The following is a 20,784-nucleotide window of genomic DNA, read 5'->3' on the forward strand; positions in this document are numbered from 1 at the left end:
TCACCAGATCTCAACCCAATAGGTCATCTTTGAAATTCAGAGATTCACATCATGGATGTTCAGCTGATAAATCTGCAACATCTGCGTGATTCTATAATGTCAATATGGACCAAAATCTCTGAGGAATGTTTCCAGCACCTTGTTGAATCCATGCCATGAAGAATTAAAGCAGTTCTAAAGGCATAATGGGGTCCAACCCGGTACTCGGAAGCTATTCATAATGAGGTGGTCTGTAAGTGTATATTTTTATTTTATCTTACAGATGGTCTGTTCTTGCATTCATATTAAAGATCCCAGCAGTTTTTCCAATCAATGCCAACATGACCACCAAAACACAATCTATTTTCACATTCAAAGTGAAAAAAATTAAAATATAATAATACAATGATTTGCTATTATCTTTTTTTATGTGTTTGCTAAAACTTGTGTGTCTGTCTGTTTGAGACCAGCCAAAGATGGAGAACTTCACACTTGAAAAATATGTCTGTCAAAGGATCTGTATTCTGTAGTCTTTCCTCAATTTCACATTTGATCTCTCTTTCTCAACCCTATTTGAAAAAGTCCATGGTTACAATCCTAGGAACATGTTCTCCATTTTGTTAGGAAAGAGCTGATTATGGCTGAAAGATTAATTGAGGGAAAACCCATAAGCAAATATTCAGGGTGAACACAGAGTTAACCATAAAGATTTCTTTGATAAATGAAAACATTTATTAAATTATTGAAGAGTTAAATTGTTTTTCCTATAGGTTTCCCATTACATACATTTTTGGAACATATTTCAGAGGACAGTCATGGCTTGTGATTAAATCCATTTTCACAAAGCAGGTGAAAGTCATGGACTCCATCAGTTCATATGCTATATAGCAGCTGTAGCGTACACAGTTTGGGTTCAATGAATACCTTTGTGAAGACAGTCTTTCTGCACAACAATATGCAGCACCTTTCAATGCGATGCACAAATGCTTTCTAATGGTAGATTCTTCATTAAAAAATATTTTTATCAGGATGTCTCCATCAACAGACAGACCTCGATTGTGAGTTCATGTCACATTTCAACCAGCAAGTCACTCAAAGGAGAACAAATTAGGAAGTTGTTATGGAAATTTTGAACTAAGGTCTTTCCATTGGCTGGTATGAAGATCTTTACTTTGACTGTGACAAACATGTCTGTATAATATCAGATGATTATTAGGTATTTGGGCCATGTTCTCCTGCCTAAACAAACAAGGGTGTCAGTCCTCTTGTTCCTTGGTAATGTGGTCCTTGGGGGGGAAGTAAGGTCAGTTTGATAAACGCAACAGAAAACAATGGCAGGAAGGATAAGGTGGAGGGACAGCCCGCCCTTAGGCTATAAGCTATGTGTCACAATGGGCAACAATTTACCACACCCCTTTTAACTGTAATAAATACAGACTGTTCATGTATCTACTTTAGACACTCCTCGAATTATTATGTTTGTAAGCGTTAGAAAAAAAGTATTAAAACTGTTAATTTGTACCAAGATAATTTTGTCTCTGTTCTTACTCCTTTAAGAGTGTCGATCCATAGAATTGCCATCACAGAGCACAAGTGTGGTAAAGGAAACATTTTCTAAGATGTCAAAAGGAATCTATGAATTTGAAGGGAATGTAACTAGCACGAATATTGATTGCCCAATATATGTCAATGAAGGAGTTGACAAGCCCAAACCATTTGAAGTCGTCATTCAACATTCAGGTAATATTGCATGCACATAAAACACACAAACGAACACATGCAAGTAGAAACACAAGAATGCACACACCATTATTCTTAAAATCATTTTTTTAATAAAACATATAAAAAATATTCTTTAAAATGTCTTTACAATTTGGACATTTAGCAGGCTCATGTTTTATCTTATTAGCAATGGAGTGCACAATTTCATACTTATAATTACTAAAAAGTTTATTTGATCAGATTCAGCATATTGTCAGTGGTGGAAAAGATCTTCTGGAGTTGCTGCAGTGTGTCTGGGACTGTTGTGTGTTTTTCTTCTGGCTGGGATCATAGGACTGTCCGTCTCCTGTAAGTTAAATTCACTCTCACTTAAAGTTGAACTGACAATATTTTAGGAAAATTAAATCTTGGTAAAAGAATGAAATATTACAATGGAATGGAACAAGTCAAAAGGTCCCATTTGACTAGATGGACCTTGACCCAAGAAGAGGCAAAATTGATGTGTCTGATGTAAAAAGGTTTATTTATCCAAATAGACTCATGGCTGTAATTGCAGTCAAAGGTGCCTCTACCAAATATTGACAATTTTTAATTAATTGAGAAATATTTGTAGAATTAGTTTTTCACTTTGACATTTTCTTTTTTGCGCACATCACTGACAAATACTTCTAATGAAATCCATTTTGAATTAATGTTCTAATACAATAAAATTTGGACATTTGAGAGGGGTGAATACTTTTGAGAGCCACAGAATTTTCTGTTTCGATGGAAGAACACTTAACATTTTGCTTTTTTTGCCAACTCACTCGATTGAGTCATTACTACGGCAGTTCAAGTTCAGACTGCCGTAGTTCACACCTTTAATAAACATTGTTCATTATCATAATATCAAAAAGAGAGTGCTTGGACGAAACAGTAAAATCTCAACAACACCTGAATCATAATCCCAAATTGGACATCGTCAAATTAGCAGAGGAAATTATGTTGGTATACTATGTGTAGACAAAACGATAGAATCCATGTAATATACAGTGAATATAAAAAGTCTACACACCTCTGTTAAAATGCGAGGTTCTTGGGATGTGAAAGAATGAGACAAAGATAAATCATGTCAGAACTTTAATGTGACCTATAACATTAACAACTCAATTGAAAAACAAGCTGAAATCTTTGAGGGGAAAATTACAAATTCAAAAAGTCACAATAAGTGTGCATACCCTTAAACTAATACTAGCACCTTTTGATTTTATTACAGCACTCAGTCTTTTTGGGTAGGAGTCTATTAACATGGGACATCTTGAAGTGGCAATATTTGCCCACTCTTTTTTGCAAAAGCGCTCCAAATCTGTCAGATTGTGAGGACACTCCTGTGCACAGCCCTCTTCAGATCACCCCACAGATTTCCAATTGGATTCAGGTATGGGCTCTAGCTGGGCCATTCCAAAACATTAAACTTCATCAGGTGAAGCCATGCTTTTGTGGACTTGGATGTGTGCTTTGGGCCGCTGTCGTGCTGAAAGGTAAACTTCCTCTTCACCTTCAGCTTTCTAACGGACGCCTGAAAGTTTTATGACAAAATTGCCTGGAGTTTGGAACTGTTCACAATTCCCTCCACCCTGACTAAGGCCCCGGTTCCAGCTGAAGAAAAACAGCCCCAAAGCATGATGCTGCCATAACCATGATTCACTGTGGGTATGGTGTTCTTTGGGTAATGTGCAGTGTTGTTTTTTTGTGCCAAACATTCCTTTTGTAATCATGGCCAAAAAGTTCAACCTTGGTTTCATCAGACCATAACACATTTTCCCACAGTTTTGGGAGACTTGATGTTTGTTTTTGTAAACTTTAGTTTTTCTTTCTTTAAGAAAAGGCTTCCGTCTTGCCACCCTACCCAATTGCCAATCCATATGAAGAATACAGGAGATAGTTGTCACATGTAGCACACAGCCAGTAAAAATTAGAGAATGTTAAAAGTGGAGAATGTTCTGACATGGTCTATCTTTGTCTCATTCTTTTACATCACAAAACTGTTAAGGGCAATTTAAGGGCTTTGTAGACTTTTTATAACCACTGTTACTTTAATATTACAGATGGCATCATTGGCCGTCAATACTTCACAGAAAGAAACAAACTACAGATCAGCAACAAGAACCTGACTGAAGAGAGAGACCAGCTACAGACTAGATACAAAGCCCTGACTGAAGAGAGAGACCAGCTACAGACTAGATACAAAGCCCTGACTGAAGAGAGAGACCAGCTACAGACTAGATACAAAGCCCTGACTGAAGAGAGATACCAGCTACAGACTAGATACAAAGCCCCGACTGAAGAGAGAGACCAGCTACAGACTAGATACAAAGCCCTGACTGAAGAGAGAGACCAGCTACAGACTAGATACAAAGCCCTGACTGAAGAGAGAGACCAGCTACAGACTAGATACAAAGCCCTGACTGAAGAGAGAGACAAGCTACAGACTAGATACAAAGCCCCGACTGAAGAGAGAGACCAGCTACAGACTAGATACAAAGCCCTGACTGAAGAGAGAGACCAGCTACAGACTAGATACAAAGCCCTGACTGAAGAGAGAGACCAGCTACAGACTAGATACAAAGCCCTGACTGAAGAGAGAGACAAGCTACAGACTAGATACAAAGCCCCGACTGAAGAGAGAGACCAGCTACAGACTAGATACAAAGCCCTGACTGAAGAGAGAGACCAGCTACAGACTAGATACAAAGCCCTGACTGAAGAGAGAGACCAGCTACAGACTAGATACAAAGCCCTGACTGAAGAGAGAGACCAGCTACAGACTAGATACAAAGCCCTGACTGAAGAGAGAGACCAGCTACAGACTAGATACAAAGCCCTGACTGAAGAGAGAGACCAGCTACAGACTAGATACAAAGCCCTGACTGAAGAGAGAGACCAGCTACAGACTAGATACAAAACCCTGACTGAAGAGAGAGACCAGCTACAGACTAGTTATAAAACACACACTGAAGAGAGAGACAAACTACAGAGAGACAGAGACACCTTCCAGAGTTTATTGGGTAAGTGAATTGAACTGGTTTTCCTTTTAATCATATCAAAATCTCATCAAAATGGCATTCATATTGACTTGCAAAACTGAAACTGAAAACTGAATAAACATATTATACATGTAATTCAATTAGTGAAATGTCCAAATGGATGGAAAGAGTTTGGTAACCACTTCTATTACGTCTCCACTGAGAAAAATAACTGGGAAGATGCCAACCAGGACTGTCTGAAGAGAGGGGCACAGCTAGTGATCATAAACAACCAAAAGGAACAGGTGAAAGGGAGATCCATAAGGGATTTAGGGATTTATATGGTTATTTTGGTGCCATTGTCAACATCATAATCTTTTTCTGATAGAAATTCCTCATTACATTAAACATACGTACTTGGATCGGTCTGACTGACCATGAGACTGAGGGGACCTGGAAATGGGTGGACGACACACCTCTGACTACAGCGTAAGATATTGCACTCTGTATAAAACAAAATTTTATGGATTGTATAAAACTAAATGTTATGGATATCATTCTTTAAGTATCCGTTTTAAAAGTCAAAAAAATGTGAGGTTGTTATGCAAGCCAATGATTACTAGCATTAATTCAATGACTGACATTCAACAGTAACAGCTAGCATAAAAACTGTTAAATGTCTAGTTACTGTGCTAAGGCTCTTTCACTATTTAATCAGTGCTAAATGGCAACCTCTTGTAAGTAATTTTGGAGTAATAATCCAGAAAAGAATAATCTAGGCTATGTTTCAAACCAGGTACCTTCCGCTCCACAGGTGGGTGCCTCACCCTGAGCTCCAGACAGGATCTTGCTTTGAGAGGAGGCTAATTCATTTAGTGCAAATTCGCAGCATTCGTTACATATGATACGTTTGTTTGATGTTCATTTCATATTATGTTTTAATAGTATTCGTAACATATACATTGTAATGGCATTCGTAAGATATGTTACGGTTTAGCCAATTCGTAATGTACTATACGTTTGGTAGCTCATTTTAATGTAACCTAACATAACGTAACATATCATACGATATAGGGGTGCCATGGATTTACATAGTCTACTTAGTCCCATGTCCACATTCGATTGTGAGGTAGATAAACTTCTCTGCTGTCTCTTTAACCTTAAAAAATATCAGCAATTTGGATTTATGAATTTGTTCTCTACCAGTTTCTGACTCTCTGGTTCTCTGTGCTGTTCTCATTATAGGTACTGGGGTGACGAAGAGCCTACTAATGGTGGTGGTAAATATGGAGAGGAAGACTGTGCAGAAATTAATAATAGTTGGTATAGTGATCCTGTAAAGAAATGGAATGATGTTTCATGTACCACACTACTTAACTGGATTTGTGAAAAAGTCAATTAATAAAAATACTTTGTTATCTACTATACAATCAGAATGCATTAAGACAGTACACAAATAATAAACAATATGACATTTAGCAAAAATGTGTATCCAAATTGACTTACAGCCATGGAGATGGGGTATTGATTTTATTGTTCAGTGTTGATCTGAATTTTGCCTTTAAAATAATATCAAATGCATTGCAAAATTGTAGGATTTATTGATTAGAGAAATCAGGCTTGACTGGTTGACTGTTCTATTATAAATGTCATTTGCAAAAGTTATTATTGTGATTCTGCTTGTCTCACATCCAACAAGTCTTAGTTGCACACAATCTGCACAAAAGTATTAAACATGTTGTCCTGTGTGTATTGAGAAATATCCATTGCAGGTAGATACCTTAAAACAATTTTGTCACAGTTCCATGTTTCTGACAACCACATTGAAGAGGAACCTGTCATTTTTAGCCCCCATGAGGCTTCTTATTTATTCATGTTTGTTTCCAAGAGTGCTCATTTTAAGCATAAAGGAGATGATTGAATTAACAATACATAGTAGCATACAAATCTCTATTCTCACTTTCATCATACTGTATAGCATCAATGCTGAGCTCCATCAGTCTTGTAACAGAGTTCATTATATGACCACATAGGAATCCCTTTATTATCACTTGTTTGTGACAGAAGAGTAAAACAGTAATTCCAAAGGAAACTGGAGGTCATCTTGGTTTAAAGGGAAAATTAATCTACTTATTAAGAAGAAATTAGAATCTCAATGTAATGAATACGACCTGACAGATGATTATAATTCCAATCGTGAAAAGGCAATGTTTATTTAACCTGCAAGGGGCACAGGCAAAGGCAGCACAGAAAAGAACAAGCAGACTAGTTTCAGTAACGGGTGGTCAGTCAGGCTAGTTTCAGTAACGGGTGGTCAGAGGCTTGTTAATTAAACTACAAATTATACCTTACAAAGAAGAAGTGGCAGAGATCGACTATCTATAGGGAGTGTAGATGAGGAACAGGTGTCTAGAATTCTGGTGATTTTGATCTGGGTTGAGTTATGATGAGTCGTAAGAGGCTGTGAGTCCTGTGTTTACAGGTAGAGGGAGTGAAGGAGTAGTCAAAGTACATGGATGGTGAGAGGACCTCACACTCGACAAGTTTCACAAATTGAGAGTAACTGAAAGAAAAAAGGTACCCGATACAGGGTAAGCGGATGAAGATGAGATGAGAGATGAAAGAAAAAAGGGCATTTTTCACACAGAGTACTTTGACAAAATGTACAGATTTTCACCCATCTCCCTTTACATCATCACACACACACATCATCGACCTTCGGCCTAGGGTGCTCGGGGACCACGTACACTTATGAGCATCCTTATGTTCCGTGGCAAACCCGGCCACCAGGTGCTCGCCGGCGAGCCCTCCCTCTGGGCCTGGCTCCAGATGGGGGCCCCGGGCTTCCTCCGGGCAGGGTAACTCCTCCTTTTCCTCGTTTATACATGGAGTAAGTGATGAGGAAGTCCTCCAAGCCCCTCAGGGTAATGACTGCTCTGATGGTTACATTCTTTATCTGCTGGCTGCCCTACCATGACTTCATACTGCTTGAGCTGAACCACCAAAACTACAACCTGGATGTCATCAGAGCTGGTCTTATGGTGGGGACCACTGTAGCCACAACCAGTAGTTTGATCAACCCGGCGCTTTAAGGTTTCATGGGCAACGACTTCCAGCAGAAATTCAAGAGGTCCATCCTGTCTAAGATTGAGAATGCGATCAATTTATAAAACAAACATTAAGAAGATTACATTGTTGATACCTTTATTATCTGGCATGGCACCAGAACACAACTAGATTAGCCACCATCCAGCCTTGTTAAAGCGAGGCTCGCCATACAGTCAATAAGTACGTATCAGGTGTATATGCACCCGTAATGAGGATTTTATTGTTGAATCTAAAGCAGAAAAGGAACGAAGCAAGCCTAGTTCAGCCAGCCTGCAATACAAAGTGATGAATGTTGTTGCCCTCACTGGATTCCAACCTGGGTCTCCCACATAAGTGGGCGGATCTTTAACCACTACACCACGGAGCTATACATTTGATCAGTGTCGGTATAGCATCTCGTCATTGGATAATTTTGTCATGCGTTAACATCACGCCAAGTTTAAATATTTCGCTAGACACCATTAAGCATTGTGTGCAACTAACAAACGTTCCTTATTATGTTTACGTTCACCACAAATAGCATCTATGAAACTTATGGTTTTTGCCACTGGCCGTTATAAAAGCTTATTGGTCAGTAATAGGCTTACTAGTATCTACTACAGTAACTTAATAATTGGACTAGTCATAATTTCTATCGGGACTGAACGTGAACATGACAAAGCTATTTAATTTTATGGCACAACGACGTTCGTTTTTATTTCATTCGTGAATGCCATTGATACAATAACTATCAATATAAGTGACGATAACTGACTTTTTCGTCAATTGAAAAGACGAAAGAATCGTGGAAACCCCTACTCTTTTACTGCCCAAGGGGTTTTGATCTAGCCCAAGGGGTTTTGATCTACTCCAAAAGATTATGCATGGATGCATACTTTGAAAATCCACCACAAATAGTTGTAGTATAACGTAAACAGTTTTATTTTATGCTTACTATAATGTAACTACTGAACGTTGTTTCCAGTGAAGTTTTTGTCTATCCAGAACTGATCCTAATGCATAATCTGCTTTGACTGTAATAGGATTCGAACACGGTACATACAGTATTGGTTGTGGTTCCGTGTCTCTAACTAATATGCTATTTAACAAGGGTCGGTCGGTCAGAGACATTTGCCGTTCTTGGCCAGCTCCACTTACATGGTCCGGCAAAAACTGTGTTTCAACTTCCTTAATAGAGGTTACTCAAAAGAGTGTTTATACTCAGCTCTGAATAAGGTCATCACTATTGATAGAACCACCCATGGCAGTTTTAGCACGTTTTCCCCAGTGTGGCAAAAGGATGGCATGAGTTTCCAACTGGGGGGAGCAGATGTTAATAATGAGACATTTTATGTTCAACAACATAGTCCTATTCATTTCTAAAAGAAGTTTAAACAACTATCAGAAATAATGTTTTCACAATTATATATATTTTTCACAAACACTTACTTAGGCTTAGGGTTATTTTTTTGTCACTCGTTTGTTGAAACCTGTGTTTGTCTGTCTATGTGTTACTGACCAGACACAAATGGGGAACTTTTGTGTATCTGGGAAACTTTAAGGTGTAATGTGTGTAGGTGTGTGGGTGTGTGTGTATTAGTTATCATTTTTATCAAAGGGATTTATTCTATAATTAAAAAATATATACACATACAAATGATAAAACAGCAGAGGTTTATGAACAGCAGTTTTCTTCATCTTTATCTAGCTCAGTCATATCATTCAGTTTATCCTCGGAAGGTGTATGAGGATACCAGAAAACAGGAGAGGACAAAGTAGAAAATAGTCTTTCCTCAATTTCACAATTTCACTCTTTCTCATCCCTATTAGAGAATGTCCAAGGTTACAATCATAGGAACATGTTCTCCATTGTGTTTTAAGGAAAGTTGAAGATTGTGGCTGAAGGAGGAATCAAATTACAGTTTTTTACAATCGCTATGACAGTTTTTTCAATACATTTAACAAGTTTCCTAAACTCTTAACACGGCTAGCACAACATCCATCTTTGTAGGCTATACAATTAACACATTTCTTGTTGCTTTGACACAAAATGCATACAGTTAACACAAATTTAAAATGCTTGAACTTCTTTTACACACAAGCTCAACCAAGACCAAAACAATGTAATTTTACAGTCAAATTTACAAATGCTTTTACACTGTATGTCAGAACAGATAACACCATGTTCTAAACCTAACCTTACAGGCTAAAGTCAAGGTAAACAGCTGTTTATATTGTGAATTGAAACACAAATATATTCCCTGTATCTTATTCCATTGCTAATGAGAAACAGCTTATTGAAGTTATGCAAATATATAAATCACAGCTGATTCCCATCCAGGAAGCACACTCAGGTGTTGAGGTTCTTTCAATCGCATGATCATATGTTCTAAAAGAGTACTCTTTGGGCTTATATTGTGTGGAAAAGGAACAATATGGAGCAACACAAAGAAAGAAAGAAAGAAAGAAAGAAAGAAAGAAAGAAATGCCTGCACGAGGGAGAGGAAGACGAGTACCAGGACAAGGGAGAGGAGTGGGACAAGGACAAGGGAGAGGAGTGGGGCAAGGACAAGGGAGAGGAGTGGGGCAAGGACAAGGGAGAGGAATGGGGCAAGGACAAGGGAGAGGAGTGGGGCAAGGACAAGGGAGAGGAGTGGGGCAAGGACAAGGGAGAGGAGTGGGGCAAGGACAAGGGAGAGGAGTGGGGCAAGGACAAGGGAGAGGAGTGGGGCAAGGTAGAGGGAGAGGAGTTAGAATGCGTGGTGGCGCTCAAAGAAGGACCAGAGCTAGGGTAACTGATCAAGTAAGAGCTACTATCATTGACCATGTCATAAACCACGGGCTATCATACAGAGAGGCTGGTGAACGAGTACAGCCAAATCTCAGCCGGGACACGTGGCATCCATTGTCCGTATTTTCAGAGAAACCAACAGGTAGGATATTGCTTTTCCTACAGCAAAGTGTAAATACAGTAATTTTACCATTTACAGTATTAGAGTGACTGTATGCCTCCGGTCTCTAAAATGTAACTGTATTTTGTCCCTCTAAGGATTCAACGTCTACCTCCCTAAACCCAACAAAACAAAAATGTAGAGAGGCATCAAAAGAAACTGCAGTGCAAAACACAATCTATGATCAATACAATATACTGTCTATTGTATAAGGGCAGACCTGATACATAAAATAATGCAGTTTCTGTAATTTTAGCTAATGATAGTGTTTTTTTTGTCATTGTGTTATGATTGACTAAATGTTCCTGTTGGAAGAGAACATGTGTTAGTGTTTTGAATAATTATTTGATTTTGAAACATGTTTGCAGTGTTTTGTTAGACATAGTGTATTGTGTTAGTGTATTATTGTATTTTGTAAATTAGTTTTGGAGTTTAGTTTACAATGTGTGATTTTGAGCATGAAATTAACCGTTTTGCCAATTGTGTGTTTTAGGTGTGTTGGTGCGTTAAGAGTTTAGGAAACTTGTTAAATGTATTGAAAAAACTGTCATAGCGATTGTAAAAAACTGTAATATTGAGCAATGTTTGTAGTAAATGTAATATACAGCTATTTTACAATTTTCATAAGATGGATACTTAAGTCATGAACTTTGTGATTGATCCTTTTCAAAGTAATTTTAGAGTTGAAGTGTCTTTCCTCTAGGGTTCCTATTTCATACAGTTGACAACGGTTTTGGAAAAACACATTTCAGAGGACAGTCATGGCCTCGGATTAAATCCATCCTCATGAAGTGAGTGAAAGTCGTACAGTAGAGTCCATCAGTTTGTATGTTACAGTATGTAGCAGCTGCAGATTACACAGTTTGGGTTTAATGAATGCTTTTTTGAAGATTGTCTTTCTGCACAATGTTTTGCAGCATGATTCAATGCAATGCACAAATGCTCAATAATGGCAGATTCTCAGTGGCACTGTCACTGAAAAACAGGTAGTCTATCTCATGAAAACAGACCAAGCAACATACAACATAAGCGATGACGTTGCCTTTATGGTGACACCATTATTTATCCTTTATGGTGAGTTATATTCACAATTCTACCAGCAAGTAACTCAAAAGTGAACAGTGCAGACAGAAGACATTTTCTTTATCACATGTGTACTAAGATGTCAGACGGAATCTACAGACATAAAGGGAATGTAATTGGCACAAATATTGATTGCCCAGCTGACAAGCCCAAACCAGGAATGTATGTCATTTAACATTCAGGTAATATTGAATGCATGCAAAATACATACAAACACGCATAAACACCCACAACCAAACACAAGTACAAACACGGGCATATAGGCAGATATGCAAACACACACTTATTTTTTATATTTAAAAAGTACATGAAGTAAAACCTATAAAAAATATTTTACTTAAATTATTTTACAGCAGGCTTACCTTATGATTTGTATTATAACTAATCTTATCTTTTCAGCAATAAGGTACAAATGTTCATACTTTTAATAACCGTATTTCAAAGTTTTATTCTTAGACATTCAGATTCAGTGTATTGTCAGTGTTGGAAAAGACCTTCTGAAGTGTGTCTGGGAGTGCTGTGTGTTCAGCTTCTGCCTGGGATCATAGCACTGTCTGTCTACTGTAAGTTTTATTCACTTCCACTTAAAGTTGAACTGACAACATTTTAAGAACATGTTGCCTTGTTAAAAGAATGAAACTTTGCTGTTACCCAAAGATCCTCATTTGACTTGATCGAGCAACATTGCTAAATCCAGATGAACAAAGCTGGTAGAGAATTATCCAAAAAAACTCATGACTGTAACTGCTGCCAAAGGCAACCTCAACCAAATATTGACACAAGGGCTGAATGTAATCAATTATTTTATTTTTTTACAAGTCGTTTTAGTTTTATATTTGTTTTATATTTGTAATTAATTGAGAACTTTTTTCCACTTTAACATTATGGACTTTCTTGTGTTGATCAGTGGCAAAAACTTCTAATGGAATCATTTTTGAATGCATGTTGTTACACAATAAAATGTGGAGAAGATCAATGGACGTGAATACTTGACAGACACTGACCTTTCTGTTTCTGTGCGAAAACATAACATTTTGCTAATTTCTGACAACTCACTGGATTAAGTCATTACTAATGCAGTTCAGGATCGGTCTGCCCAGACCTCTAAAAACGTTGTTCAGTAACAAAATACATTAAAAAAAGCGAGTGCTTGGAAGTAACATAGTTAAATCTCAACTACCCCCACATCATAATTCCAAATAGGTCATCAGGAAATTGGCAGAGGAAAAAATGTAGGTAAAATCTGTTAGACCTAAGGGTCATGAATCCATGAACCAACACTTAATATAACTTGAATTTAACAGTTGGAGACATTGGGCATCAATACTTCAAAGGTGGTTTCCACTTTCTTCTGACTGTTGTGAGGTAAATAAACTTCCTTGCTGTCTCTTTAACCTTCAAAAACATCTGCATATTGGATTTACAGTAGGTTTTCTTTTCTACCAGTGACTGACTCTCTGGTTCTCTGTGTTGTTCCAACTACAGGTACTGGGGACCACCACAGCCTGATAATGGTGGAGGCACCCATGGAGAGGAGGACTGTGCTGAGATTGTGAATTGTTATAATGATCCTGTAAAGAAATGGAATGACCTTTCATGTACCACTAAACTTAACTGGATTTGTGAAACAGTCAGTGAATAACAATACCTTGTTATATACAGTACAATCAGAATGCATAAAGACTGTACACAAACAATAAACAATATAATATTTAGCAAAAATGAATATCCAAATTCCCTTACAACCATATGTTTCACAAGGACAAAAATGAATGTGCTAAAAACCCCAGTCTTTCCGTTTCTCTCTCCTACTCTCTCCTCTTCAATTCAACTACAATTAAATTGCTTTATTGGCAGGAAAAACATTGCGCAAGTTTTGCCAAAGCATCAATACAATACACGTTGTCCTAAAATATACTGACATACTTTTGTGACATATTAACAAATAAGTGACAATTCTATGTTTCTGAAAACAAAAATGGAGAGGAACACAACTAGCCACCATGGGGATTCACTTCTTATTTATTCATGTTTATTTACTAGAGTGTACAATGGATTTTAACACAATGGAGATGATCAGATTGGCCATATTTCTTAGCATACAAATATTTGTATTCTTACTTTCGTCATATAACATTTATGTTGAGCTCCATCAGTCTTCAAACAGAGGTCATGAATACAGACTCATAGAAATCCCATTACCTATCGTTTGTTTTGTGAAAAGTTATTCCGAAGGAAACTCTGGTGGTCATCTTGATTTAAAGGGAAAGTTCACCTACTTGTAAGATAAAATTCTGATCTCAGTAGGTTCAGTTATCACCCAGTGTAGTTTGAAGAAACACACATATTTTCACCTGTCTCCCTTTACTGCATCACACACACATTATATCTCAGTATCTGTGGTCAATATGGAACTCCAGATCTCTGCTCCAAACCACAGGACAAGAGAAAACATCACACAGACATTCAGACACAGGGACTGAGTCAAAGGGGGCCCTCTGGTGGACATAGTGTTATATTCAGGTAAGGCTGGAGACAGATGTCTGTGCTGTGGAGTTCACACCCACCCGGGGCCTCATGTATCAATCAATGCACAAAAGTGTTGCGTTTATAATTTTGTTCAATGTATGTCTCCTCCATATGTTCTCCTGAAATTGTGCCAAAACACAAGTTCTACGTTAAACTGAATTATACTTTTCGTAAATGGACATCCTCACATTTGCAAACATCCACACTCAAGATAACAGCACAGTGCTGTTTCAAAACAGCTGAAAAGTAAAGTCAGAAGTTCAGATTTTATCAATGTTGAACTTGATGGGAAAGTGTACGTATCTCTACACAAATAAGCCTCTCATACTAACCATCTCATCTGTTACAAACCTGTATTATTAATTCCATCATCCCTGAAGAAAAACATGTTGTTCCCCAATTTATAATATGATAAAAGATATTTGTGTAACACAGATTTCGACAAAGAGAACCTGAAGTTTTAATCATTGCATCAGAGTTATCCTGTAATTTACATGATAATGTTTACCGCTTTCCTCTTAGTAGTAGAGTACATTTTAACTTGATAGAAAGAAAAGCACATTAATTAATGGCCTGGAAATTACTTTTAAGGCCCGATAGCAACAAGTAACAATATTTACAGAAGAAGTGAAAGGTTTGTCTGCTGTGTGACAGTGTGGGAGGGATGGTTGCAGGTTAGTAGTTTCCTGGGTCTGAGCTCTTTAGACTAGTGCATCTCTGTCTGCAGACCCTTAGACATGGCCTGTAACTCTGTTGATGACATGTATGAAGGCTGCACTGAGCAAATGTACAACCAAGTGAAGAAGCAATGTCTTCCAGATGAAAAGACCAATGAGCCCTTTGAAGAGGCCTGAAATATTTTCCATTGTGCAAATAAAGCAAAGGAATGATTAAAAAAGAACAAGTGTTCTTCCACATGATCATATTCAGGCTATTTTTGCTTATTCTGCAATACAATGCAGTTCAACAAGGCAGTCCAAAACAATAGAACAGAGTACAAAACCTCCTTCAATTTCCACTCCCTGCATTTCCTCTTGACTGATGCTCTCTGCCTGTTGAAAACCCCCCATAATTTATTATTAATCACATACAGAAAACCAGAAATGATTTTGTTGGTAAGTTAAACAAATTATTAGATTTGTTTGGATTAGATTTGTATTAGATTCTTTGCATCCAGATCTCTCAACAAGGACATTAATAATACATTTGGAAAACAATCCTGCTTTGAGATAGCGACATGTTATTGAGATTACCTCAAGTCCTACCCAGGGATGGGACAATATGAGAAGGAGGTGTTGATTCTTCCTTCTGAGATTTTTTAAAATTAAACAAAAGAAAAAACAGTATTTTCGAATCTGTGACGTTCTCTACGCATTAAAGAGGCAAACGGAGCAATCTAAATTCTTAAAATGTTTAGGCAAATACAGTGATCAAAGTAACTGTAAGTCAGTGAATCTTCTTGCTTTTATCTAGTTGTAGAACATTGTTGGTTTGAGTCAACATTTCTATGGGTTTCACAGACAAATAAACCAAAGTAATGTTCCAGCTAACCACAAACTAGGAATTTTTCTTAACATGTCATTTGTGGCAGACTGCCGTAGAAATTCACATTGATGTTAATGTTTTACTCCCAGAGAAGTATCATCTGATGTGAATCTCCTCATTCAGTAACCGCTTGTTAGCTAGCAAGTTTGGCTGGCCAACACTAACAGTACTATTTCCATGCTTATCCATGATTGTTCATCCAACATTAAATGCAACACAAATGTATCGGTTTTCAGTGTGATTTTCTTCAGGAGTAAATAGTTTAAGCTGTTACGACAAAAGAGAATGGGGGAGCAGGGACAAGTGTCAGGCAACTTAAAAGTTGGATTAAATGATGTATTATACTTGAATCTGAATAACCTTATTAATTAAGATAAATTATTATTACCATCTCTTAAAGGTTATGCTCTGCCTTTTTATAAGAAGTATTCACATTACTTTAGTAGGCAGGGGAGACAATAGTCTTGATAATGAAGTACAGAGTGGTACAAAAAGTCAACTGCCAACAAAGTACATGGAAGGGAAGAAAGTAGACCATAGTGGAACAGAGGATAGAAGAGAGGAAAGAAGAGGTACAGATAACAGAAGAGGAAGTGAGGAAGGAAACAGATTGAGGGGAGGGAAGAGAGAATAGATGGTGGGGCAGTCAGATAACAGAATTACAAATACTTCAAGCTATATTTGAGTGCATGCCATATTAGTGCATGTGTAATGATGTTCTTTTCTCATCTCTGTTTACCATTTCTCTGTAAAGCACTTTGGATAAACTGTGTTGTGTTTAAAGCACTACACTAAAAAAACTGTAGCTTACACAATTTAGGTTTAATGTACACTTTTGCTTTTTAGTCTTTCTGCACAGCGATTTGCAGCACCATTCAATGCAATGCACAAATTATTTATAATGGCAGATTCTTAGTGTGACTGTCACTGAATAACAGGAAGTCTCCCTGAACAACTCAGACCTAGCTACTTCCATCAAAAGCCACAATGTTATCTTCCTGGTTACACCTTCATTTAACCTCTATGGTGAGTTTGTCACATTTCAACCACTAAATCACTCCTTGTCTTTATCACACATGTGCTAAGATGTCAGAGGGAATCTGTGAACTTGACGGGAATGTTATTGACACAAACATTGATTACCCCACATATGGCAATGAAGAAGATGACAAGCCCAAACAAGGTAGGGTTGTCAGTCAACATTCAGGTAATATTGAAGGCACAAAATACACACAAATGCACACACACACCCAAGAACACGCAGGTACACACACAGGCATATTGGCAGAAATGCACACACAGACTTTATTTTTAAATGAAAACAGTACATAGAAATAAAATACATTAAAACTTATTTTGCTTTGATAATTTTACTATTTTGACCTTTAGCAGGCTTATGACTTATCTTTCGACTAATCTTATCTTTTCAGCATTGGAGTGCACATTCTTATACTTTAATTATCTGTATTTCAATATTTAATACAGTGCAGTGTCAGTGGTGGAAAAGACCTTCTGGTATTGCTGCAGTGAGTCTGGGACTGCTGTGTGTTCTGCTTCTGGTTAGGATCATAGGACTGTCTGTCCACTGTAAGTTTAATTCACTTACACCTAAAGTTAAACTGACAACATTTAAAGAGCGTATTCTCTTGTTGAAAGAATGGATCATTGTGAACAGCAGTCTGTGAAGCAGTAATTGGACTGGTTACAGAGGAGGCCTGTGGTGATCTATGACCCCACCGTCTCCACAGGGACTGTTGTAGCGGTGGCACAAGGTCGTACAGTGGGATTGGGAGAAAAAGGGGGTAAAATTGATTACGTGGACTTAACATTTTGCTTCTTTCTGCCAACACATTGGATTTAGTCTTTATTATGGCTGTTCAAGATCCGAATGCCCATACATTTAGAAAATGTTGTTCAATATCAAAGTACATAAAACAATAGAGTGCTGGAAGCAACATTGTTAAGTCTGAACTACCCCCCACATCATATTCCCAAATTGGCAGAGAAAAAAATCTGGGTAAAATATATGTAGAATAAAGGATGGAATCCATCAACTAGCCCTTTATGTAACTTGAATTTTACAGATGGAGCCATTGGGCATCAATACTTCACAGAAAGAGACAATCTACAGACTAACTACAACAACCTGACAAAAGAGAGAGACCAGCTACAGTTTAGTTACAAAAACATGACCGAAGAGAGAAACCAGCTACAGAGTGAAAGAGACAAACTACAGCGTGAGAGATACGAACTACAGAGTGAGAGAGACAAACTACCGAGTGAGAGAGACAAACTAAAGAGTGAGAGAGACAAACTACAGAGTGAGAGAGACAGCTTTTTACATGGTAAATGAACTGAACTGGTTCTCTTTTCAATCTTGATCCTCATGAAAATAGTCTTTACATTGATTTTAGAAACTGTAATGGATTCAACACATATAGCATGTAATTTGATCTACTGCTTTTCTTTTAAACAGTGTTTGGCAAAAGCAACTATTATGTTTCCATGGAAAGAAATAACTGGGAATATGCCAACCAGGACTGTCTGAAGAGAGGGGCAAAGCTAGTCATCATAAACAACCAAAAGGAACAGGTGAGAGGGAGGTCCATAAAAGATTTATAGATTTCTTTTGACTTGGTTTATTTCGATGCTATTGACAACATCATAATCTTTCTCTGATAGAAATTTCTAATATCATTAAACATACATACTTGGATTGGTCTGACTGACAGTGAGGCTGAGGGGACCTGGAGATGGGTGGATGGCACACCTCTGACTACAGCGTAAGAGATTATATTCTGTATGAAACTAAATTTTATGGATATCATTCAAGTATCTTTTAAATGTCAAAATAAAGTTGAGGTTGTTTTGCAAGCCAATGATTACTAGCATTGGTTCAATTACTTTTATGCTAGATGTCAACAGTAACAGCTAGCATAAAAACTGTTAAATGTCTAGTCACTGTGCTAAGGCTCTTTCACAATTTAATCAGTGCTAGTTGTCAACTTCCTTGAATATTGAATGCAGTTATAGAAAGATGGTTTCCACTTGATTGTGCAACCTGGTCTCAGGGGACTACGGAGACCATTTTACGTAAATCTTTGACAGCCAAATTCGTTAGCTATATTATGTTAGGTAAAGAAATTTCAGAGTAATAATCCAGAAAAGAAAAATCTAGGCTATGTTTCAAACCAGGGACCTTCCGCTCCACAGGTGGGTGCCTCACCCTGAGCTCCTGACAGGAACTTGCTTTGAGAGGAGGCTAATTCATTTAGTGCAAATTCGCAGCATTCGTTAAATACGTTTGTTTGATGTCATTTCATATTATGTTTTAATAGCATTCGTAACATATTATACATTGTAAAGGCATTTGTAAGATATGTTGCGTTTTAGCCAGTTCATAATGTACCATACGTTTAGTAGCTCATTCTAATGTAAACTAACATAACGTATCATATCATACGATATCGGGGTGCCATTGATTTACGTAGTCTAGGTAGTCCCATGTCCACATTCAATTGTGAGGTAGATAAACTTCTCTGCTGTCTCTTTAACCTTCAAAAATATCAGCAATTTGGATTTATGAATTTGTTCTCTACCAGTTTCTGACTCTCTGGTTCTCTGTGCTGTTCTCATTACAGGTACTGGGGAGAAAAAGAGCCAAATAGTGGTGGTGATAAAAACAAAGATGAGGACTGTGCAGGGATAAATAATTTTTGGTATAGTGATCCTGTTAAGAAATGGAATGACTTTACATGTAACACACAACTTAACTGGATTTGTGAAAAAGTCAATTATTAAAAATACTTTGTTATCTACTATACAATCAGAATGCATTAAGACAGTACACAAATAATAAACAATATGCCATTTAGCAAAAATGTGTATCCAAATTGACTTACAGCCATGGAGAGCAGGGGTTGATTTTAATGTTCAGTACTGATCTGAATTTTGCCTTTAAAATAATATCAAATGCATTGCAAAATTGTAGGATTTATTGATTAGAGAAATCAGGCTTGACTGGTTGACTGTTCTATTATAAATGTCATTTGCAAAAGTTATTATTGTGATTCTGCTTGTCTCACATCCAACAAGTCTTAGTTGCACACAATCTGCACAAAAGTATTAAACATGTTGTCCTGTGTGTATTGAGAAATATCCATTGCAGGTAGATACCTTAAAACAATTTTGTCACAGTTCCATGTTTCTGACAACCACATTGAAGAGGAACCTGTCATTTTTAGCCCCCATGAGGCTTCTTATTTATTCATGTTTGTTTCCAAGAGTGCTCATTTTAAGCATAAAGGAGATGATTGAATTAACAATATATAGTAGCATACAAATCTCTATTCTCACTTTCATCATACTGTATAGCATCAATGCTGAGCTCCATCAGTCTTGTAACAGAGTTCATTATATGACCACATAGGAATCCCTTTATTATCACTTGTTTGTGACAGAAGAGTAAAACAGTAATTACAAAGGAAACTGGGGGTCATCTTAGTTTAGAGGGAAAATTAATCTACTTATAAAGAAGAAATTAGAATCTCAATGTAATGAATACGACCTGACAGATGATTATATGCTACCTGCAACATCCTAACTGTTCGGACGCTCTTGCTTACTGCTCCGTGCTTTGCTCTATCGCTTTTATATTCTTATACTTTATTTCCTTTTACCACCTAATTTTAAACTCAGCAAATCAGCACAGTGCTCAAACGCTTGGATTACTACAAAAAAGCAGAATTATTTTTTTTATACAACCAGTCTCCCACAGAAAGCTTACATTCCGGGAAAAAAAAATAAAAAAAAATAAAAAACTGCCAACACTCTTAAGGATAAGAGAAAATGCCTCTTCTGGAATCGACTTGCTGTACTAACTG

The 20,784-nt window shown here is 37.3% G+C and overlaps 2 protein-coding genes and 1 pseudogene across 3 annotated transcripts; all 3 read left to right on the plus strand.

Moving 5' to 3' along the window:
- Nucleotides 1-1,494: 1,494 nt before the first annotated feature.
- On the plus strand, nt 1,495-6,198 carry LOC117594088 (CD209 antigen-like). Its single transcript, XM_034290907.1, has 6 exons — nt 1,495-1,719; nt 1,942-2,049; nt 3,789-4,748; nt 4,872-5,011; nt 5,095-5,195; nt 5,952-6,198. The coding sequence occupies exons 1-6, from the start codon at nt 1,599-1,601 to the stop codon at nt 6,106-6,108; spliced, it is 1,587 nt and encodes a 528-aa protein (XP_034146798.1). The 5' UTR covers nt 1,495-1,598; the 3' UTR covers nt 6,109-6,198.
- A 1,405-nt stretch (nt 6,199-7,603) lies between these two features.
- LOC117594089 lies at nt 7,604-15,678 on the plus strand (annotated as a pseudogene).
- A 1,286-nt stretch (nt 15,679-16,964) lies between these two features.
- LOC105006721 (hepatic lectin-like) lies at nt 16,965-20,140 on the plus strand. 2 transcript variants are annotated; one of them, XM_034291246.1, is made up of 6 exons: nt 16,965-17,084; nt 17,387-17,488; nt 17,986-18,246; nt 18,378-18,493; nt 18,584-18,684; nt 19,543-20,140. In XM_034291246.1, exons 1-6 carry the CDS (start codon nt 16,988-16,990, stop codon nt 19,700-19,702), a joined length of 837 nt encoding a protein of 278 aa, XP_034147137.1. In that variant the 5' UTR covers nt 16,965-16,987; the 3' UTR covers nt 19,703-20,140. The 2 variants fall into 2 exon arrangements, with proteins under 2 accessions (XP_034147137.1, XP_034147138.1); XM_034291247.1 differs by lacking the exon at nt 17,387-17,488.
- The last annotated feature ends 644 nt before the right edge of the window (nt 20,141-20,784 follow it).

This window comes from Esox lucius, chromosome 25 (assembly GCF_011004845.1).
Source record: "Esox lucius isolate fEsoLuc1 chromosome 25, fEsoLuc1.pri, whole genome shotgun sequence".
Classification (NCBI taxonomy): Eukaryota; Metazoa; Chordata; class Actinopteri; order Esociformes; family Esocidae; genus Esox; species Esox lucius.